General features: G+C 35.9%; 1 protein-coding gene across 4 annotated transcripts in view; it reads right to left on the bottom strand.

Annotated features, from left to right (window-relative positions):
• The window catches only part of ACBD6 (acyl-CoA binding domain containing 6), a 227,421-nt gene that overhangs the window by 145,071 nt on the left and 63,958 nt on the right, over positions 1 to 18,392 (bottom strand). For 3 of the 4 annotated variants that reach the window (XR_009531216.1, XM_060091180.1, XM_060091181.1), the window contains exon 5: positions 6,220 to 6,325. The exons of the other annotated variant lie outside the window; for it this stretch is intronic. Coding sequence is in view for 2 of the 3 variants with exons in the window: in XM_060091180.1 (XP_059947163.1) it covers positions 6,220 to 6,325 (106 nt within the window). In the remaining variant the exon portion in view is untranslated. The remainder of the gene's footprint in view (positions 1 to 6,219; positions 6,326 to 18,392) is intronic. 4 annotated transcript variants of the gene reach the window in all.

The following is an 18,392-nucleotide window of genomic DNA, read 5'->3' as shown; positions in this document are numbered from 1 at the left end:
AAACCACTCGGGGAACCAGAGCCAGGTAGGAAAACCTGACTGTAATTAATGAATTGCTGGAGGCACAGTGCAGACAACTCTGAGGGTTAAAAACTCCAAGGGCATCTACTCAACCCCTCTATCTGCAACCCCCCAATAGTGTGAGATTTACATCTAGGAGCTTGACGAGGTTCCCACAATAAATGTCAGAGAAACATCCCCTCATGCTTCTGGCAGGGGGAGGGGAAATTAACCATTCTGAAATATGCCAAAGCACTCTGTTGTTCTCAAAACCACCTGCCTTCAGGGGAAACTGGTTAACCAGCACCTAACCTGTTGGGGTATTACCAGAGCCTAACTGACCTGGGGGAAGGGAAATACCCAACTCCAGTCCACTCCAGCCATTCTGCCCCATCTAAAGGGGGAGGAAAAAAAAATGAGAAACATTTGTGAGATTCCCAGTCCAGAGGCATAGGCTCACTACAAAACTGAGACCGAACCATAGGACCATAGAACACTTTCTCTCCCCAACACCTCACCACCACATTACTAAGAGCTTATTTATAGCAGTTCCTTTTATCTGATATATCAAGTCCAGCTATCAGTAAAAATTACAAAACAAACCAAAAGGCAAAAAATCCACAATCTGAAGAAACAGAGTAAGCATCAGAATGAAACAGGGCAGAGATGTTGGAATTATCAGGTTGAGAATTTAAAACAACTATGATTAATATGCTAAGGGTTCTAATGAATAAAGCAGGCACCACGCAAGAACAGACAGACAATGTAAGCAGAGAAATGGAAATCCTAATAACCAAAAAGAAATGATAGAGATAAAAAAACCACTGTAACAGAAAATTTAAAAATGCCTGTGATGGGCTTATTAGTATACCAGACATGGCTGAAGAAAGGATCTCTGAGTTAGAAGATGTATCAACAGAATCCTTGAAAACTGAAAAGTGAAGAGAACAAAGACTGGGGAAAAAAAAAAAAAAGAAAACCCAGAACAGAATATCCAAGGGCTATGGGACAAATACAAAAGATACAATGTATGCATAATGGGGATACCAGAAGGAGAAGAAACAGGGAAAGGAACAGAAGAATACCTGAAACAATGACTGAATTTCCTCAAATTAATGCTAGACACCAAGCCACATATCCAGGAAGCTCAGAGAACACCAAGCAAAATAAATGCTTCAAAAACTACACTAGGCATATCATTTTCAAATTACAGAAAGTCAAAGATAAAGAAAAATCCTGAAAGAAGCCAGAGGACAAAAAAAAAAATATTGCTTACAGAGAAACAAAGATAAGAATTACATCAGACTTCTCCTCAGAAACCATGCGAGAAGAGAGTGGAGTGACATATTTAAACTGTTGAGGAAAAACTCCTGCTAACCTAGAACTCTGTATCCTGAGAAATTATCCTTCAAAAGTGAAGAAGAAATAAAGACTTTCTCAAACAAATATTGAGGAAATCTGTTGCCAATACACCTCCCTTGCAAGAAATGTTAAAAGAAATTCTTCAGAGAGAAGGAAAATAATGTAGGTCAGAAACTGATCTACATAAAGAAAGAAGGAGCATCAAAGCAGGAATAGTGAAGGTACAATAAAACTTTTATTTTTCTTATTCTTAATTGATCTAAGATAACAGTTTGTTCAAAATAATAGCAACAATGTATTTGATTATAAATGCTTATGTATCATATATATCTTACGTGTGTACTAATATACAAACACGCATATATAGTATGCATATATACGTGCTTATGTATGCTTTTATGTAAGTGAAATGAGTGACAGAAATGATACAAGGGACAGGAGGGAGGAATTAGGAATATTTTGTTTTTATAAGGCACTCACGCTACCCATGATGGTATCATGTTATTTGAAAGTGGACTTAGATTAGTTATAAATGTATATTGCAAACTCTAGGACAACCACTATAAAAGGTCAAAAAAAAGCATAACTGATATGCTAAGAAAGGAAGGAAAATGGAATCATATTAAATGCTCAATTAAAACCACAAAAGGCAGGAAAAGAGTGGAAGACAAAAACAGGAATAAAGAATAAGGGCAACATATAGAAAACAGTAACAAAGATGGTAAATATTAAGCCAACTATATTAGTAATCACTTTGAATGTCAATGGCCTAAGTGTACCAATTGAAAGACAGATTGTCAGAGTGGATCAAAAACACAACCCAGAGCGGCTTCCCTGGTGGCGCAGTGGTTGAGAGTCTGCCTGCTGATGCAGGGGACACGGGTTCGTGCCCCGGTCCGGGAAGATCCCACATGCTGCGGAGCGGCTGGGCCCGTGAGCCATGGCCGCTGAGCCTGCGCGTCTGGAGCCTGTGCTCCGCAACGGGAGAGGCCACAGCAGTGAGAGGCCCGCATACCGCAAAAAAAAAAAAAAAAAAAAAAAAAAAAAACACAACCCAACAATATGCTGTCTATAAAAAACCTACTTGAAATATATAGGCACATATAGATTAAAAGTAAATGGATGGACAAAAAAATACCATGCTAACACACAATAGGAAAACAGGATTAGCTACATTAATTTCAGTCAGAGCAAACTTCAAAGTAAGTAAAGTTATGAGGGATAAAGAAGGGTATTACATAATGATAAAGAGGTCAATTCTCCAAGAAGATGTAACTATTCTTAACGTGTACGTACCTAACAAAAGAGCATCATTCATGGATGGTAGGAATACAAGATGGCACAGCCATTTTGGAAGACAATTTGGTGGTTTCTTAATAAACTAAACACACTCTTACCACATCATCTACAAATTGTACTCTTTGTTATTTACCCAAAGGAACTGAAAACTTACGTCTACACAAAACGTGCCCATGGATGTTTATAGCAGCTTTATTCATAATTGCCAATACTCAGAGGCAACCAAGAAAAATCCTCAAGAGGTGAATGGATAAATAAACTGTGGTACGTCTAGACCATGGAATATTATTCGGTGCTGAAAGGAAATGAGCTCTCAAGCCATCAGAGGATATGGAGGAAACTCAAATGCATATTACTAAGTGAAAGAAGCCAATCTGAAAAGACTACATACTGTGCGATTCCAACTATATGGTCTTCTGGAAAAGGCAAAACTATGGAGATAACCAAAAGATCAGTGGTTCCAGGGTAGTGGGGGATATGAATATTCAGAGCACATAGGATTTTTAGGGCAGTGAAAAGAGTCTGTATGATACTGTAATGATGAATATTTCATTACACATTTGTCCAAATACATAGAATATACAACACCAAGAGGAACCCTAAAGTAAATTATGGACTTTGGATGATAATGATATATCAATGTAGGTTCATCCTTGGTTTAAAAAAAAAATACCATGTTAATAATGTTGGGTCTTATGGGAAGGGAAATCTCTGTACCTTCCTCTCAAATTTATTATAAAACCTAAAACTGCTCTGCTCTTAAAAAAAAAAAAGTCTTTACAAAAAAAAGTTGTGGTTTCTTCATTTCTTCATTATATCATCATCCTTCATTCATATTATTCCCTAAGGATAATCAAGACAGCTAACATTTGAGTGCTTGGCATGTGTGTTTCAGGTACTGTTTGAGTGCCTTATATATAATACTCAAAACAATTCTGACACAGGTACTATTATTATTCCCATTTTACACATTAGGAAACTGAGACAGAATAAACTTGACAAAGGTCATATAGCTAGGAAGTGACAGTGCTAGCACTCAGACCCAGGCGGTCCAGCTCATCACCATTATACTATGCTGCTTCTGCTTATTCATTCATTCAATCATTCATTCACTCATAATTCATCAAATCTTTACTGAGCATATGGAATACACCAAGAGCTCTGATAGAAACATTTTCAACAAGGAAGATCTCAAAACATTTACCCAGGAAGCTACTAAAGGAAATGCTCCTTCAAAACCAGGAAATAAATAAAAGAGGACGCTAGTGGAGGAGACACTCCATCAAAACACAGAAGTAAACAATAAAAGATGAAGACCTGGGATCCAGAAAACAGAAAAATCCAGGAAAAAGGGGAAGAGAATTCCAAAGACAGTGGTAAAGCATAATCCCAGAATGACATCTATGCAAGAGGCCTAGAGAACAACCAGTCCAGTTTAGAGATGAAGAAGGAAGGAGGGTTCCAGAGGGATATAGCTAAAAAAAACATGGGATTGATTATCTGATGTGCTTGACTGTACAGAGAAGACCTCTACTGGGCAATTTGAGGAAAGAATTGCAATAGGGACATAGAAAACCAAGAAAAAGAAAAAGAGGCCATTATTAACCTTAAGAAAAACAAAATGTTGTACCATGGTATGTAGATTGCGTTATTCATAACTATATAATTTATTCATTCCCTTTCCACCCTTGCCTTGCTTCCCTGCAATCAGAGCAGACTTCCTACTATAGTGACCTGGGGCTTGGCCTTGTGACTTGTTTTAGACAAAGGAATGTGAGTAGATATGACACATGTTACATCCAAGGAAAGCTTTAAATGTATTTATGAGGTCTGGTTCTGTCTGCCCCATATAGGGTCTATCCATTGGGATTAGATCTTAGAATGAGAAGACATATGAAATCGAGATGAACTGAGCACAAACAAGGCTAGTAGAAGCCAGCAGAGTCTCAACTGGTTCCAAGGCTTTTGAAATATGAGCAAGAAATAAATGTTGTTAGCCACTGAAATTTGGGGTTTTGTTTGTTTTGTTTTTGCTAGAGCAAAAGGTGACTAATACACATAGTACAGTCCATAGCTCAGCAACAGTGTTTACATAGTCATAATAATATAGTTACATTATAATCATAATTGACTATATTACATTATTAATTATAGTATAATTTGTAATAATAATAAAAACACTGATATAACAGAGATGCAATCAGAAAACTGACACTAAAAATTGTGATATAACTATTTTAAGAGGGTGGGGAGAGAGAGGGGGAAGATGAGTAAAAGAGCTAAATCCTAATATAACAGAAGAAAATCAATAATGTTTAGACTTGGAAAATCAAGAGATACAAGTATATTATTTAGAATTAGGTAGGTAAATTGCAAATGAAACAACTAAAAGCACTGAAAGTTTTTGCCTCAAGGGAGTTAGAATCAAATGTGAGAAGGATGCAGATAAGGGAGTACATTTTTTGTTGTAAGACTTATAGTACTATTTGATTTCCTTTGAACGATCTACATGTATTAACTTCATAAAAATCTTAACTCATGAGCACAAACATTAAAAACGACAATAAAATCAAGAGAAGCAATCGTGCCTGACTGACTAAAATAAAATGTATTCTGATCCTGAAAGGCAAAAAAAAACCCAAGTGGGAATCAGAAGAGCCGGTGTTACTGTTTCACAATCTGGCTTCCACTTTTCTCTAGCGACATCTTTCTTGACTCCTTTCATTATTTATAGGAGAACAAACTTTACTACAGAATTACAGTCTTACATTTTCAGTTCCAGATGTCACTGAAAATATATTATAGGAAAGATGCTGCCTAAAAGTGAGATAATATTAAGGGCTAACCTGTATAGAGAGCCCTCAATTAATACAGAAGTTGATCATCTACGATCACTGCATGTCCTCTTCCTAACAATTGCCACCTTCTGGTCATTTTGATTATCTTCACTGCATTATCAAAGAATGAGAAAAATGACTAAAAGTGATTAATAAATTTTGCTCCTTTTTAAACAACTATAATTCAGGGACAGTTTAAGCTCAATGTGTGAACAGTTTTATTCACAAAATAAATAAATTAATAAGTAATATATTTTACAAAATAATTTAGTATAGGATCCCTTTAAATAGCAGGCCTGCATTTAAATGATTGGATTTACCAAAATTTTGACAGTTTCTAGAAATACAGTTACTGGGCAAAGGACAATATACTTGTTTCAGGTATAATGATAGAAGATACTAAAGCTATTTATAAATATTTTAATATTACCTATAGATTTCACATAAATATGTTAATAGTCTCTCCCTTTAACATGAACAAATATAAGTTATTTTCCTGCTACAAGTTTCAGCTAGTAACTTCTATAATGGACAGAAATATGATGGATACAGACACAGAAAGTATCTTAACTGGGTGACACCATCTCATTTAGATATTCTGATATACTCTTAACCATAATGTGGTTTGAGTTGTAGTTCAGAGGCCTGCTGTGTAGAAAAAAAGCACTGGGGAAGAACAACAAAGCATAAGAAAATAATTAACAGGGCATGTTCTTCATACCTCTTCATCTTTCATATTCACATCCACGTTTTTTGATTTGAAGACTTTGGTTATATGGTCAATGTTGTTTTCCCTGCAGTAGTCAAATATGTTTTTGTCTTCTTCCCTAATTAGAGTAAAAAAAAAAGAGAGTGTCTGTCTTACTAGGTAATACATAAAAGTTACATATTTTTAATACAATCTGTTTGCTGCAAACATTAATAGAATCTGTTTTTATAAAGAATTTTACATGAACAATAGTGGATTTTCAGTAAGACGTAATACATCCCATCTCTGAAAAGACTAAAGTTCCTAGCAACTATAATTATAGAGAAGAGCTTCATCTGCTTTAACAAGTTACACTAGGACACTAATATAACATCTTGAGTAGATTTTCTCAGTGCTCTTTTTCTCCCCAGTTACTTTTATACACTGACAGGCACATATATCATCTGACTCAGAATTTTCAATTGTAGCACTGCAGTGAGAAGGTCATTTACTATTGCCTGTATAGAGGTAGCAAAAGATCATAGAGGTAGCAAAAGATCAGGACATAGCTTACTACTTCTCTTACAGAATAACAGAATGATAAGTTGGTTGCTATCCAAGTTTTTAAGAAATTACACACACAACACGAACATATATACACACACACCAAAGTAATTTTCTTAAGGGAAAGATAATTAGAGCATCACAAAATTCAGAAGTCCTTCATGAGATAATAAAAATAAAGACTAGGAAGCACAGTATGTACTCAGCACTGTTCTAAGCATATCAATGTACTAATTCACTTAATCTTATCCAACAGCTGCTTCACTTCACAGATAAAGAAACAGGTAAGGAGAGGTTATATGACCTGTCAAATGGCATCACATTTATCAAGGGTAGAATAAGAGCTAGAACTCACTCAGATCAACTGATTTTGCATAGTCCATTTTTCTATTATATCAAGCTACATCTCAATTAGTAAGCTGTAGTCTCTTCCAGAATCTAAAGCAGAAGTTCTTAACATGAGGTCTATGAGTTCTCTAAAATAGTATACAGAATTATCTGTGCAAACGCATAATGCATTTTTCTGACTGTGTTGGCAGTGGGTAGGTGGGGAAGGGGGAGGTAGCTTCAGTGAGGTTCTCAAAAGGATATGTGATTCCCAAAAGATCAGTAATTTGGAATATTAATAATGAAACTCTTCTACATTTTCTAAACAGGCATAAAACAATGCAATTTGAGTTTCAAACTTATAACTAGTATGTTCTACAACCTGTAAGGCCATAGCTTCCATTCATCAGAAAAAAAGCATCTGACCATAGGAGTCCTTCTATCTTAAAAGCCAATACCTTATACCCTATAAAAAGTTATTTCTAGGGGGCTTCCCTGGTGGCACAGTGGTTGAGAGTCCACCTGCCGATGCAGGGAACATGAGTTTGTGCCCCGGTCCGGGAAGATCCCACATGCCATGGAGCGGCTGGGCCCGTGAGCCATGGCCGCTGAGCCTGTGTGTCCGGAGCCTGTCTAGTCAGAAGTAATTAACTTAAAACACACTACCTTGGCATTAACAGTCTAAGCCTTCCTTATGCATGTCATGTATTTAATTGAGTACCTACTACATGCAAGGCACTGGACAAGATTCTGTTGATAATAGATGATAAGGATAAGCAAGAAACTTTGCATTCAATACATGTACTGTATGGTTGAGATGATAAAAATCTATATACCATTAACATAAGGTAAAATTGGATCTTTAAAAAGGCCTATCAGAATACAGAGGAGAAACAGCCTGCTTCAAGCTGGAGAAAATGAGCTAAGTTTCCAGGAAAAAAATCATTTTTTTAAAAAAAATAGGGTCTCTTGAAAATGTTCATTTGCAAAAGAGAAAATGCTTTTCCAGATCACTTATTCTGGAAGAAAATAGTGAAGTCTGAGGCCAAAACCCCTGAAAGGAGAAGTCTGATTTTTTAAATTAAGTCTGCATATAATAGTATTTTAGCTATATTTAACTATCACAAAAATTACTTTCTATGAAAAAGTGCATTCAGCATTCTGACTTGGGAAAGAGAGGGACCTATTTTCCTTCAATACAATAACAGAGACCCCTCTAATTCAAGAGGCAGAAACTTCAACTGTGAGAGAAAGTATTGCGTCATTTTAAGTCATAATAAAAAATACACTACTCACCAATTGTTTTGGATTTGAAAATAATGGGGAGTTGGTGGTGGGGCACAGAAAGGAAAAGTATGGAGGATCCTTGGGATGTAGGTTACCCATACCCAGTAAAATGCAAGAATAATTCAGAGATGAGAGGATCTTCTGTGTGGTCCTTTTTCCTTAATTCCAAATGTGCATGTACATGTATGCCATAAGCAGTATTATTTAAAATGTTTATATTGCTTAATATATTCTCAATGTTTCTTATATGTATCATTTATATCAATTATTTTGTTTTGGTATGTGAATTTTTTGGAGGTCGGGGCATTTTTTCATCTGTATACCTGCTTTTCAACTGCAGTTTATCATTGCTAAGTATGTTAGGCACATAGAGGTATTTATAAAATACTTCAGGGTAGAGTACACAATGTAAATTAAATATAATATGGGAAAGTCAATAAAAGTTACCACAAATGTGCTGCAAAGCTGTGTGGCTAATATTAAAAAATATTAGGTGATAATCTTGGGCTTAGTTGTTCAATATAGTTATCTATCCCCACTTCAAGGTTTGACTATCTTACTTGCCAGCAACCAAGCTGTCTTTATACAATGTCACCACCTAGTGGCCAAAATGGAGAAACGTCTGGAGTAACATCTTTCCGTTATCTCCTTTCTTGCCCCCAACAAGATTATGTACAATATACAAATCAAATTCTGTCTTTTCCCCTCTGTATTTCCCAGTTAATACAGTCTTCCACAGGCAATTTTTCTCTGTATATCTATACTTAAATGAAACAACAGGTGCAAACAAATTCAACCATTACCAAATATAAAAGAGCCTTAATAAATGTTAGTGCCCTTCTACATCTTCTCACTTTATCTTCCTTTCTCTTTTGATTCTTACCCGGTTATCTTTTTCCTGCTCTCTGATGAATGTGAGTGACAAAATTATCATATCCACTCTCTACAGATGAGTATGAATTATTTTCATGATGCTACCCTCAAGAATGTCCCATATTATCATAGCACAGGACTCTCTTTAGATTACTCCAAATTTCCTAAAATTGACAGAAAATACATTTGTCTGAATGGAAAAAACCACTGGCTTTCTTTGAAATTCTTTTGAAATATAAGGGCACACACTTGTGGAAGAGAGGGATGGTGCTTAAGTATAGCTGTCTTTCATGAGAATCACGGGAAGAAGAGATTCTTGCCCACTCCTAAAAATGCTATCTGCATCACTTTCTACAAAGACTGCATTTTCCTGTCAAAAGACTATTTCAGAGAGTTAGCCCTCTAAAGATGGCAAGCCATCTAAAGTCCATTTAATTACTTTTCATCTACCTCACAGAATTAAAAAACACATTTATGGGGCTAGCTCAGAAATCTAACTATTTAATAGGCACATTCAGTAAATACTTCAATTCATGTATTTATCAAGCAACTGGCAATCAGATATAAAAATAGTATTCCAGTAAATAGACAAAGAAAAAGTATTTATTGAATGAATGAAAACACACAGAAGGGTAAGCCAATACTTACGCAAATATAAACAAATGCCACAAATTCCTCAAATCAAAGAATGTACACCTGTGGGCTCTTGGGGTACAGAAAGACCCAAAAGAATATGCAGGAATGGAAAATTTTAAGAGAATCAATTTCAGCTAAACTAAATAAACACATTCTTTCCTAAATTGATCTACCTGAAAAAGTTCCTGTGGTAAATATTTCATTGCCATTCCCCTTTTCAACATTCCCGCTGCTCAACCATTCTCCTAGTTCATAAAAGAAAAGCACATACCTCTCTCCATACTATGGTATACTTCTAGGAAACATAACCAAAAGACTTTACTAAGATTTAGCAAATGACTATTAATTAAATGTTACTCTTTTGCTTAAAAGTATTCTGTTTAACTAATATACAGTTGACCCTTGGACCGGCCCCCCCCAGGCAAAAATAACTGTTAATAGTTAATCCACCAATTAACTTTGCAGTCAGCCCACAGTATCTGGGGATTCAGTCAACCGTGGATTGTGTAGTACTGTAGCACATATTTCGTGAAAAAATGTAAGTGAACACACGCAGGTCAAACTCATGTCATACAAGAGTTCATTGTGCTAGGAAAGCTTTGGGGAAAAAAATTAATCCCAGGCCGTACTTCCCCAAGATATAAATTGTCCATGGTACCAAATAAAGGGACAATTTCGGTGAAAAACTGGTTTTGGGAAGCCCTCCTACAACTAAGGTTAGAGGATGGAAGAGGTGAAATAAAACAAAAAAGACTTGATGCTAGGACTTCCCTGGTGGCGCAGTGGTTAAGAACCCACCTGCCAATGCAGGGGACATGGGTTCAATCCCTGGTCTGGAAGATCCCACAGGCCGCGGAGCAACTAAGCCCGTTCGCCACAAATATTGAGCCTGCGCTCTAGAGCCCATGAGCCACAACTACTGAAGCCCATGAGCCACAACTACTGAAGCTCGCATGCCTAGAGCCCGTGCGCCGCAACAAGAGAAGCCACTGCAATGAGAAGCCCGTGCACCACAATGAAGAGTAGCCCCCGCTCACCACAACTAGAGAAAGCCCGTGTGCAGCAATGAAGACCCAATGCAGCCAAAAATAAATAAAATTAAAAAAAAGACGATGCTGAACTCTGTCTCATTCTAATAATATTCATCTGTTAAATAAACTATTTTGAACATTAAGACACATTTCCAATAAAATTTTAAGACACGTTTCCAATAAAATTTTACTTATGTTTAATAATTATTTAACAAAATGTATAATGAATGTTGATCAGCGGTACAGAAATAATAGTTATAATTCAAATGAGAAAAATTTAATGCTTAAAGCCTCTGCATCACAGAAAATTAAAATTTTAACAATTCCAACTTAATACATATTTCTTTTGCAAAGAATTGATAGTGTACTAAGACTACACAAAAGTATATTGCTTTAAAATAAAATTGTGTGGGAGAAGAATTAAAGGAGGAAAAGGAATGATGTAAAATTCCTAACTATTAAAGACCTTATTCTGTATTTTAAAATCAAGATCAGAATTTTATTTATTTTAATTAAACTTTCTATTTCAAGACAATTGAAGCTTCATGTGCAGTTGTAAGAAATAATACAGAGAGCTGGTAGTATTTTCCCAGTTTCCCTCAATGGTAACATGTTGATGTGTTTTTTTTTTTTTTTTTTCTTTTTGCGGTATGCGGGCCTCTCACTGTTGTGGCCTCTCCCATTGCGGAGCACAGGCTCCGGATGCGCAGGCCCAGCGGCCATGGCTCACGGGCCCAGCCGCTCCGCGGCATATGGGATCCTCCCAGACCGGGGCACGAACCTGTATCCCCTGCATCGGCAGGCGGACTCTCAACCACTGCACCACCAGGGAGGCCCTGATGTGTTTTTAAAAATGGATTACATTATAGTATTTAGATCCTACTGGATATATCTAAAACAGTAATGTTTATTTTAAAATTCCATTTACAAAATGCCAGAAATTATGCCCTTTGCAATTATTTAAATTTTTAAATAAAAATTTTAGATGCTATCATAAAAATATAAAAGGGAAAATAGTCTTCCAAATTTTTCTTAGGAACTACATCAGCAAAGGTTTACAGATCACAAAGAACCTCCTTGGTACACTGCATATAACGTAAGTAACAAATGTTAGTAACAAATTATTTGGGGAACAGAATATTTATCCACCTTCCAAAACTTGGAGTAAAGGGTAGTAAAACTGTCCTCTTATTTAGCTAAACAAACTAAATAAAAGCTACTAATGAGAGGAGAAAAGAATGTCTCCTAGATAACCTGAACAGCTACTTGATTCAGACACTAACCTTAACACATCTAAAAAAACAAAACAGTGAGACAACTACCATGAGTAGGAGGTAGCAATGGTTAGCAATGAACCATAGGAGGAAGCAAAAATCTGTGAAGCCAATTTTGAACACTGCCCAAAAGAAACAATTAATCGAAGGCAAAAAGGCATTCTGAGCTATTTCTCTGCTGGGAGACAGTCTGTTCTAGAGGCATCATTAGGACTTTGACTAAAGCAAATCTAAAAATAATTCCCCTGGGCTTCCCTGATGGCGCAGTGGTTGAGAGTCCGCCTGCCAATGCAGGGGACACGGGTTCGTGCTCTGGTCCGGGAAGATCCCACATGCCGCGGAGCGGCTACGCCCGTGAGCCATGGCTGCTGAGCCTGCGTGTCCGGAGCCTGTGCTCTGCAACGGGAGAGGCCACAACAGTGAGAGGTCCGCGTACCGCAAAAAAATTAAAAATAAATAAATAAATAAAAATAATTCCCCTTCTCTCACTCTATTTAACATTCACAAATGGTCACCTGACTGTCTTTCTGGGTTCCTCAATACTCAGACTGAGGGTACACAGGGTATCAAAGCATTTGGATCACTATAAGGATGTATATTGGTAAATAAATAAGCCATTTAGTTTACACATCAGTTTCAGATAAATTTTATTACTGCTACATTGTTTCTGAGGGTCTGGTCATCTATGTGCCTTTTATTTAGATCTTTGAGATTGAAGAATGGACCCTGACGTATGGTAAATTCACCAAAAACCCACTCTGTGAAGCTCCTTAGGAGCCAATCTTTCAAGGATGAAAGCCTGCACATGTCCTACAAAATTCAGCAGTACTGCTGGTGAATACTACTTCTTTGTAGGAATTTAAGTTCCTGATTTATTTGTTGGATGTGTGGCCAGAAGTTGTCAATCAGAAAGGTAAAGGGTTATTACTCTTCTGTTCAAATACAATGTTAGGAAGCAATGATATCATCTCACTGATCTCATTTGACTATGATTTCCAACATCCTACTATGTACGCCAGATACAAAGCACAAAGCCTATTGTTGATTCTTTTTATATAACCTTGATATACAGTTGGCCTTTGAACAATGTAGGTTTGAACTGTGCAGGTTCACTTATATGTGGATATTTTTCAATAGTAAATACTATAGTCCTACACATTCTATGGTTGGTTGAATCCAAGGATGCAGAGGAACTGTGGATATGGAGGGCCAACTATAAGTTATACTTGGATTAACCTGCACCTTGTTCAAGGATCAACTGTATAGATATATATAAAATCTTTATTTTATATATACACATATAAAATCTTTATGTAATTTTTGATATGACTATAAACCATTAATATTTTAGAAGTTGAGATAAAATGTCTACAAAAAAATTAAGCTACCCTCTGTATTTAAAAAAAAAGCATGTTTTAATTTACAAATAAAAAAAATACAGGCATATTTTAATTTTACTTACAGCTGTTTCTCTCCCTGAAAGAATCTATTCTTACGCAAAGGTTTTTTTTTTTTTTTTTTTTTTTTTTTTTGCGGTTCGCGGGCCTCTCACTGTTGTGGCCTCTCCTGTTGCGGAGCACAGGCTCCAGATGCGCAGGCTCAGCGGCCATGGCTCACGGGCCCAGCTGCTCTGCGGCATGTGGGATCTTCCTGGACTGGGGCACGAACCCGTGTCCCCTGCATTGGCAGGCAGTCTCAACCACAGCGCCGCCAGGGAAGCCCTTACTCAAAGGTTTTTAAGGAAGCTGGGGTAAGGAGCAAAACAGGTAAAGTCAACTCCTAACTTAAGGATTAAATAGTAGTCATAGTTGTCATACTTAGCATATTAAAAATCTCCACTTTTAATTAATATCTAATTAAAAGTTTAGATGTTAATATCACCTTGTAAAACACTGTTTTTGAGTCTCAATCTTATCAAAGACCATAAATGAGAGTCTATCCTATGACCCTCAGGTAAAATTTTACAAATAGCACCTCCTTTCTGAAACACTTTGGTCCTAAGTCCTAGAAGAGACAAAACAATGCTTCAGCAGTAACAATGCTCGAGAAGCCTAGCAATGAGATCAAAGCACTAAGAAAGTGCTTTATGTTGTTTGTTAAGTTGTTCTTAAAATAATTCTTGAAATCCTAGGTACCAAATAAACACCTAGAAATTGTTTACTAAGTTGGCATATTTCACTACCAACTTGGTAAACACATATTTTTTTCATATTTTAACATCTCTGATGGATCTTATAACCTTCAGCATCTTACAATTAATTAGTGACTTTTTTTTCTTAATGGTATTTAAATAATGGTGTTCTAAAACCAATGGTGTTTTAATCAGTAAAGTAATAAAGTAGGTTCCAAATACACAGTGACAAATGGACAAGTGAATGATTGAGAGAATTCATATATACTGAATCACAATCTTCCCACTCAGAGTGTTACTATATCTGCACTTGGTTTCAGACAGTTACAGGAAATAACCAGTTGGTTTTCCCACTTCCTATTATGGTGGTAATGGCAACATCTTTCACCAAGTAATAACTATTTTCAGACTGGGTTGTATATGTAGTGTATTTAGTTCTAGGACCATAAAATTCTTAAAAGCCTCAAATAAAAAGTTCTATTTACTATCTTACTTATGTTGATAAGGGTCCCTTCAAATGAAACCACTTACATTTTAAAATATTTTTCTCATATTTTTTCAAACGAGCAATGACAAAGGAAAGATCAATGCCCCAGGTACTTCTTGTAGATAACTTGTTATACTGGAAAAGTTATTTAGGCATAATTTATAAAAACACTAGTTAGTAAAAATGCATTTTCACCTGTTAAAACCTGCTTAACTCTAAAAAAAGTCGATTGAAAATTTCTGATACTCTAAATGTCCATGAGAAAAAACATAGTTCAGTTCTGATCAATCCCTCTAAAACCAGTGCCCACATCAGAAAAATCTATAGAATCCCTTGGCTACAGAGATGAGTTACATTCTCAACCATTAAGGTAAGTCTAAAATCAATAAAAACAATTAATCTAAGGGAAACATCATCATCAGTATATTGATAAATGAAAGACTACAGTCTCTAATTTTACCAGTGAAGCACATTTTTAAAAACACTAAATGGAAAAGAAATTTAATTAAAAATGTAAACTGAAGATACTCACTATATTAATATAATAACAACTATCAAATTCAATTTCAATAATTGGAGATTACAATGATTCCTCAAATATCTCAGAAGCAGTACAGTGTAGCAGTTAAGAGCAGAGTTACTAACCATGTGACCTTGGACAATTAACCTAACCTCTTCTGAGTCTCAGTTTCCTCATCTGTAAAACAGGGATATTAATAATACCTACATCTCACAGGATCATTCTGAAGGTTAAGTGCAATAATATATATAACATATGTGGTATAATTACTAGCATACAATAAATGGTCAATATATATTAGCTGACATTTCTATTACCTTAAGATTTTAGCATATATTTTAAGCTGGAGTCATTTTTCATATTCATATAACACTCTCCATCAATTTACCTAACAAATATTAATTGGACCTTCAAGGAAATAAAAATAGGCCAGTTGGTTGGAACAGAGTGAACAAGTGGGGAGGGGGAAATTGGCATTAAATGAGACAATGAGGGGCCCTGCAAGACATGTTAAGGATTTTAAAATTCTATCCTAAGTGCTATGGGAAATCATTACAGGATTTTAAGCAGGAAAGTGCTATGAGATTTGAGTTATAAATCTGGGGAGGAGACAGAAAAGGAAGTGAGGAATCCAGTTTGCAAATCGTTCTGTAATGTCCTGGCCAAGAGAAGATGGCTGTTTAGAGTAGTGATGGTAATGCAAAAGGCATGATAGCAGTGATAATGAGAAGGAGATGAATTTGGATTATTTTGAACATGAAGAAACAGAATTTCTGATGTGTTAGGAGATGTGAGAGACAGAGAAGACCAATACGACATATAGACCTAGGAATGACGTACTTTACATGAAATACTGTTAAAAATACTTATCTAATGAATATATAAAATTTTATAGGTAAAAATTTTAAAATAAAAAAACATGTAATTAATGTAATAATGCCTTTCTCACACAGAACTCAAACTTTAATAAACACCAGCATTTACTAATATATACAATGCAATCAGCAAAGACCTCATAAATTGAAAAGCAATGAAATAACCAAAATTTCTTGCTTTCAGCATTGAGAGAATAGCTGGTAACAATTCAATGGGAATTAAGAAGAAGACTTTGTCTATCACACAAAACTTACATCTTTGCTAACACTTTTAAAATCTTTCTTTAAATATATCTGTAAAGCATTTTAATAGGAGGAAACATTTATATTATCTGTAACACATATAACCACCTTTTATTATAACATAGTATATCCATAACCATATGTGTCTTTATAATTGCACGTGCACGCATGCACGCACAGACACACACTAAACACTTAAACAAGACTAAGTGCCTAGCATTTCATAGGTACTATATACGGATAAGGATATAAGAAAGAGAGAAGGAAAAGATTAGAAGGGGTAAAATGAGGAAAAGGATGATGCAAAAGGACAAAGAAAGAAGAGAAGCAGAGACGAAGAGAAGATGATGGTTTTAGTTGATGAATGGCCTCTTGTTCAGAAAGGGCTGTTGATCTGCAAACAGGTAGATTTGCCTATATGCTTGGTTGGCATCATGACGCTGAGCACACAGGAGGTAAATAAAGCATGCAAGAAAAGGGTGAATATGAGAGCCAGGAGACTCTTACAACAGTTATTGTTTATGTCAAGACCTACTCATCCCAAGGGACCCATTTTCACATAATCTATAATTATCTCTTCGCTTTAATCGCCCTGTCATTCCTGAGGCTCTCATGGGCACTGGAAGAGGAAAAGCTCATTAACTAAACCTTTTCTCCTCTCTCCAGCCACCCATGGCTTTTAATTGCTTGGTGTGTTATTATCCAGGAGTGCAACTGGGATCATTTTCATAAGAAAGGGAGGTAGAGAGAAGGAAGGGAGCCATGAGTCCCTGAGGTATGCACCACAGACAAACCTTTGCTTTCTCAATTATTTATGCCAGCTGAGGTTTTACAGGCTGAATAAATCCATAACTCAAGTTCATTCTGAGCAGTCACATTCTCAAGGGGGAGTTGCCCACTTGCCTATACACACTTGTGCAGACCTCAAAGAATAACCAGAATGTAACAAGACATATGTCATCCATTTTATCACCTATCACCAAAGTGTTAACACAATGTTGATCATAGGCAACAAGGTGAAACAGGGAAGGATTTCACTACTACCAGCCAAACAGATGGACGGAAGCAGGATAATCTTTTTGGTGCTAAGGGCAGTGGTATCAATGGGACAGTAGTATCCCAGAGTGACTCAGCCTACTAAAAGCATAAAAATCCAAATACTCAACTTTTTAAATATAAAATATGTGTAATACATACTCTTGGTGTTTCAGAGTCTTAAATAGATTTGTTTAAAACAGGTTGTTAACAATGTGAAGCTTTGAATAAATAACTAAATGGAATTTTATACTATTTGATTCTATTAGTCATATTAAACCATGTAAACCAAAGCTATGTTGTAGCTTTTTCTCCAATCACATCTCTTTCAGGAAAATTTTAGAGTACAATTTATGTGTAAGTGACTGGCTTTTATGCTTTTATTTCAGTTCATATTTCCACCCAAAATACAAAATTAAAGCATAAAATTATCACTTTCATTCTAGTTTTTTATACTTAACAGTTTACCATTTTATAATCAGGACTAGAGAGCAACCAGTGAAAAAATATTTCTAAAATATTTTCAAACTCTATTATGGTTTAAAAATTTTAACTTTATAAGTCAATGATGAAAGCATCTCTTTAAAATTCTACAGGCTCTTGTGTCTGACCACAGCAGTGACCTCTGGTATTTTCTGCCAAAACAGTTCATTTGTCTCACAGAACAACTAATCAATTCCAGAGTCCATCAATCACTTTAGTTGTATACTGGTCTGGTCTTGCTTAAAGAAGGTCCAGATGGCTGCCTGTGTAAGTGGGATTAATAAGATTCTGATAGATTACATAGCATCAAACTACAAAATATAACAGGGAAGATCAAATGTTTTTGCAGGGTGGATTGGATACTGTACATGTTTCATTTGTTGTATTTTTAAATCATGTCCTAATTTCTCAATTTATGTGCCAAAGTCGAGGTGAAACCT

Source organism: Mesoplodon densirostris, chromosome 2, assembly GCF_025265405.1.
Source record: "Mesoplodon densirostris isolate mMesDen1 chromosome 2, mMesDen1 primary haplotype, whole genome shotgun sequence".
Taxonomy (NCBI): domain Eukaryota; kingdom Metazoa; phylum Chordata; class Mammalia; order Artiodactyla; family Ziphiidae; genus Mesoplodon; species Mesoplodon densirostris.
The sequence above is the reverse complement of the archived record's forward strand: the minus strand, read 5'-3'. Positions and strand labels throughout refer to the sequence as shown.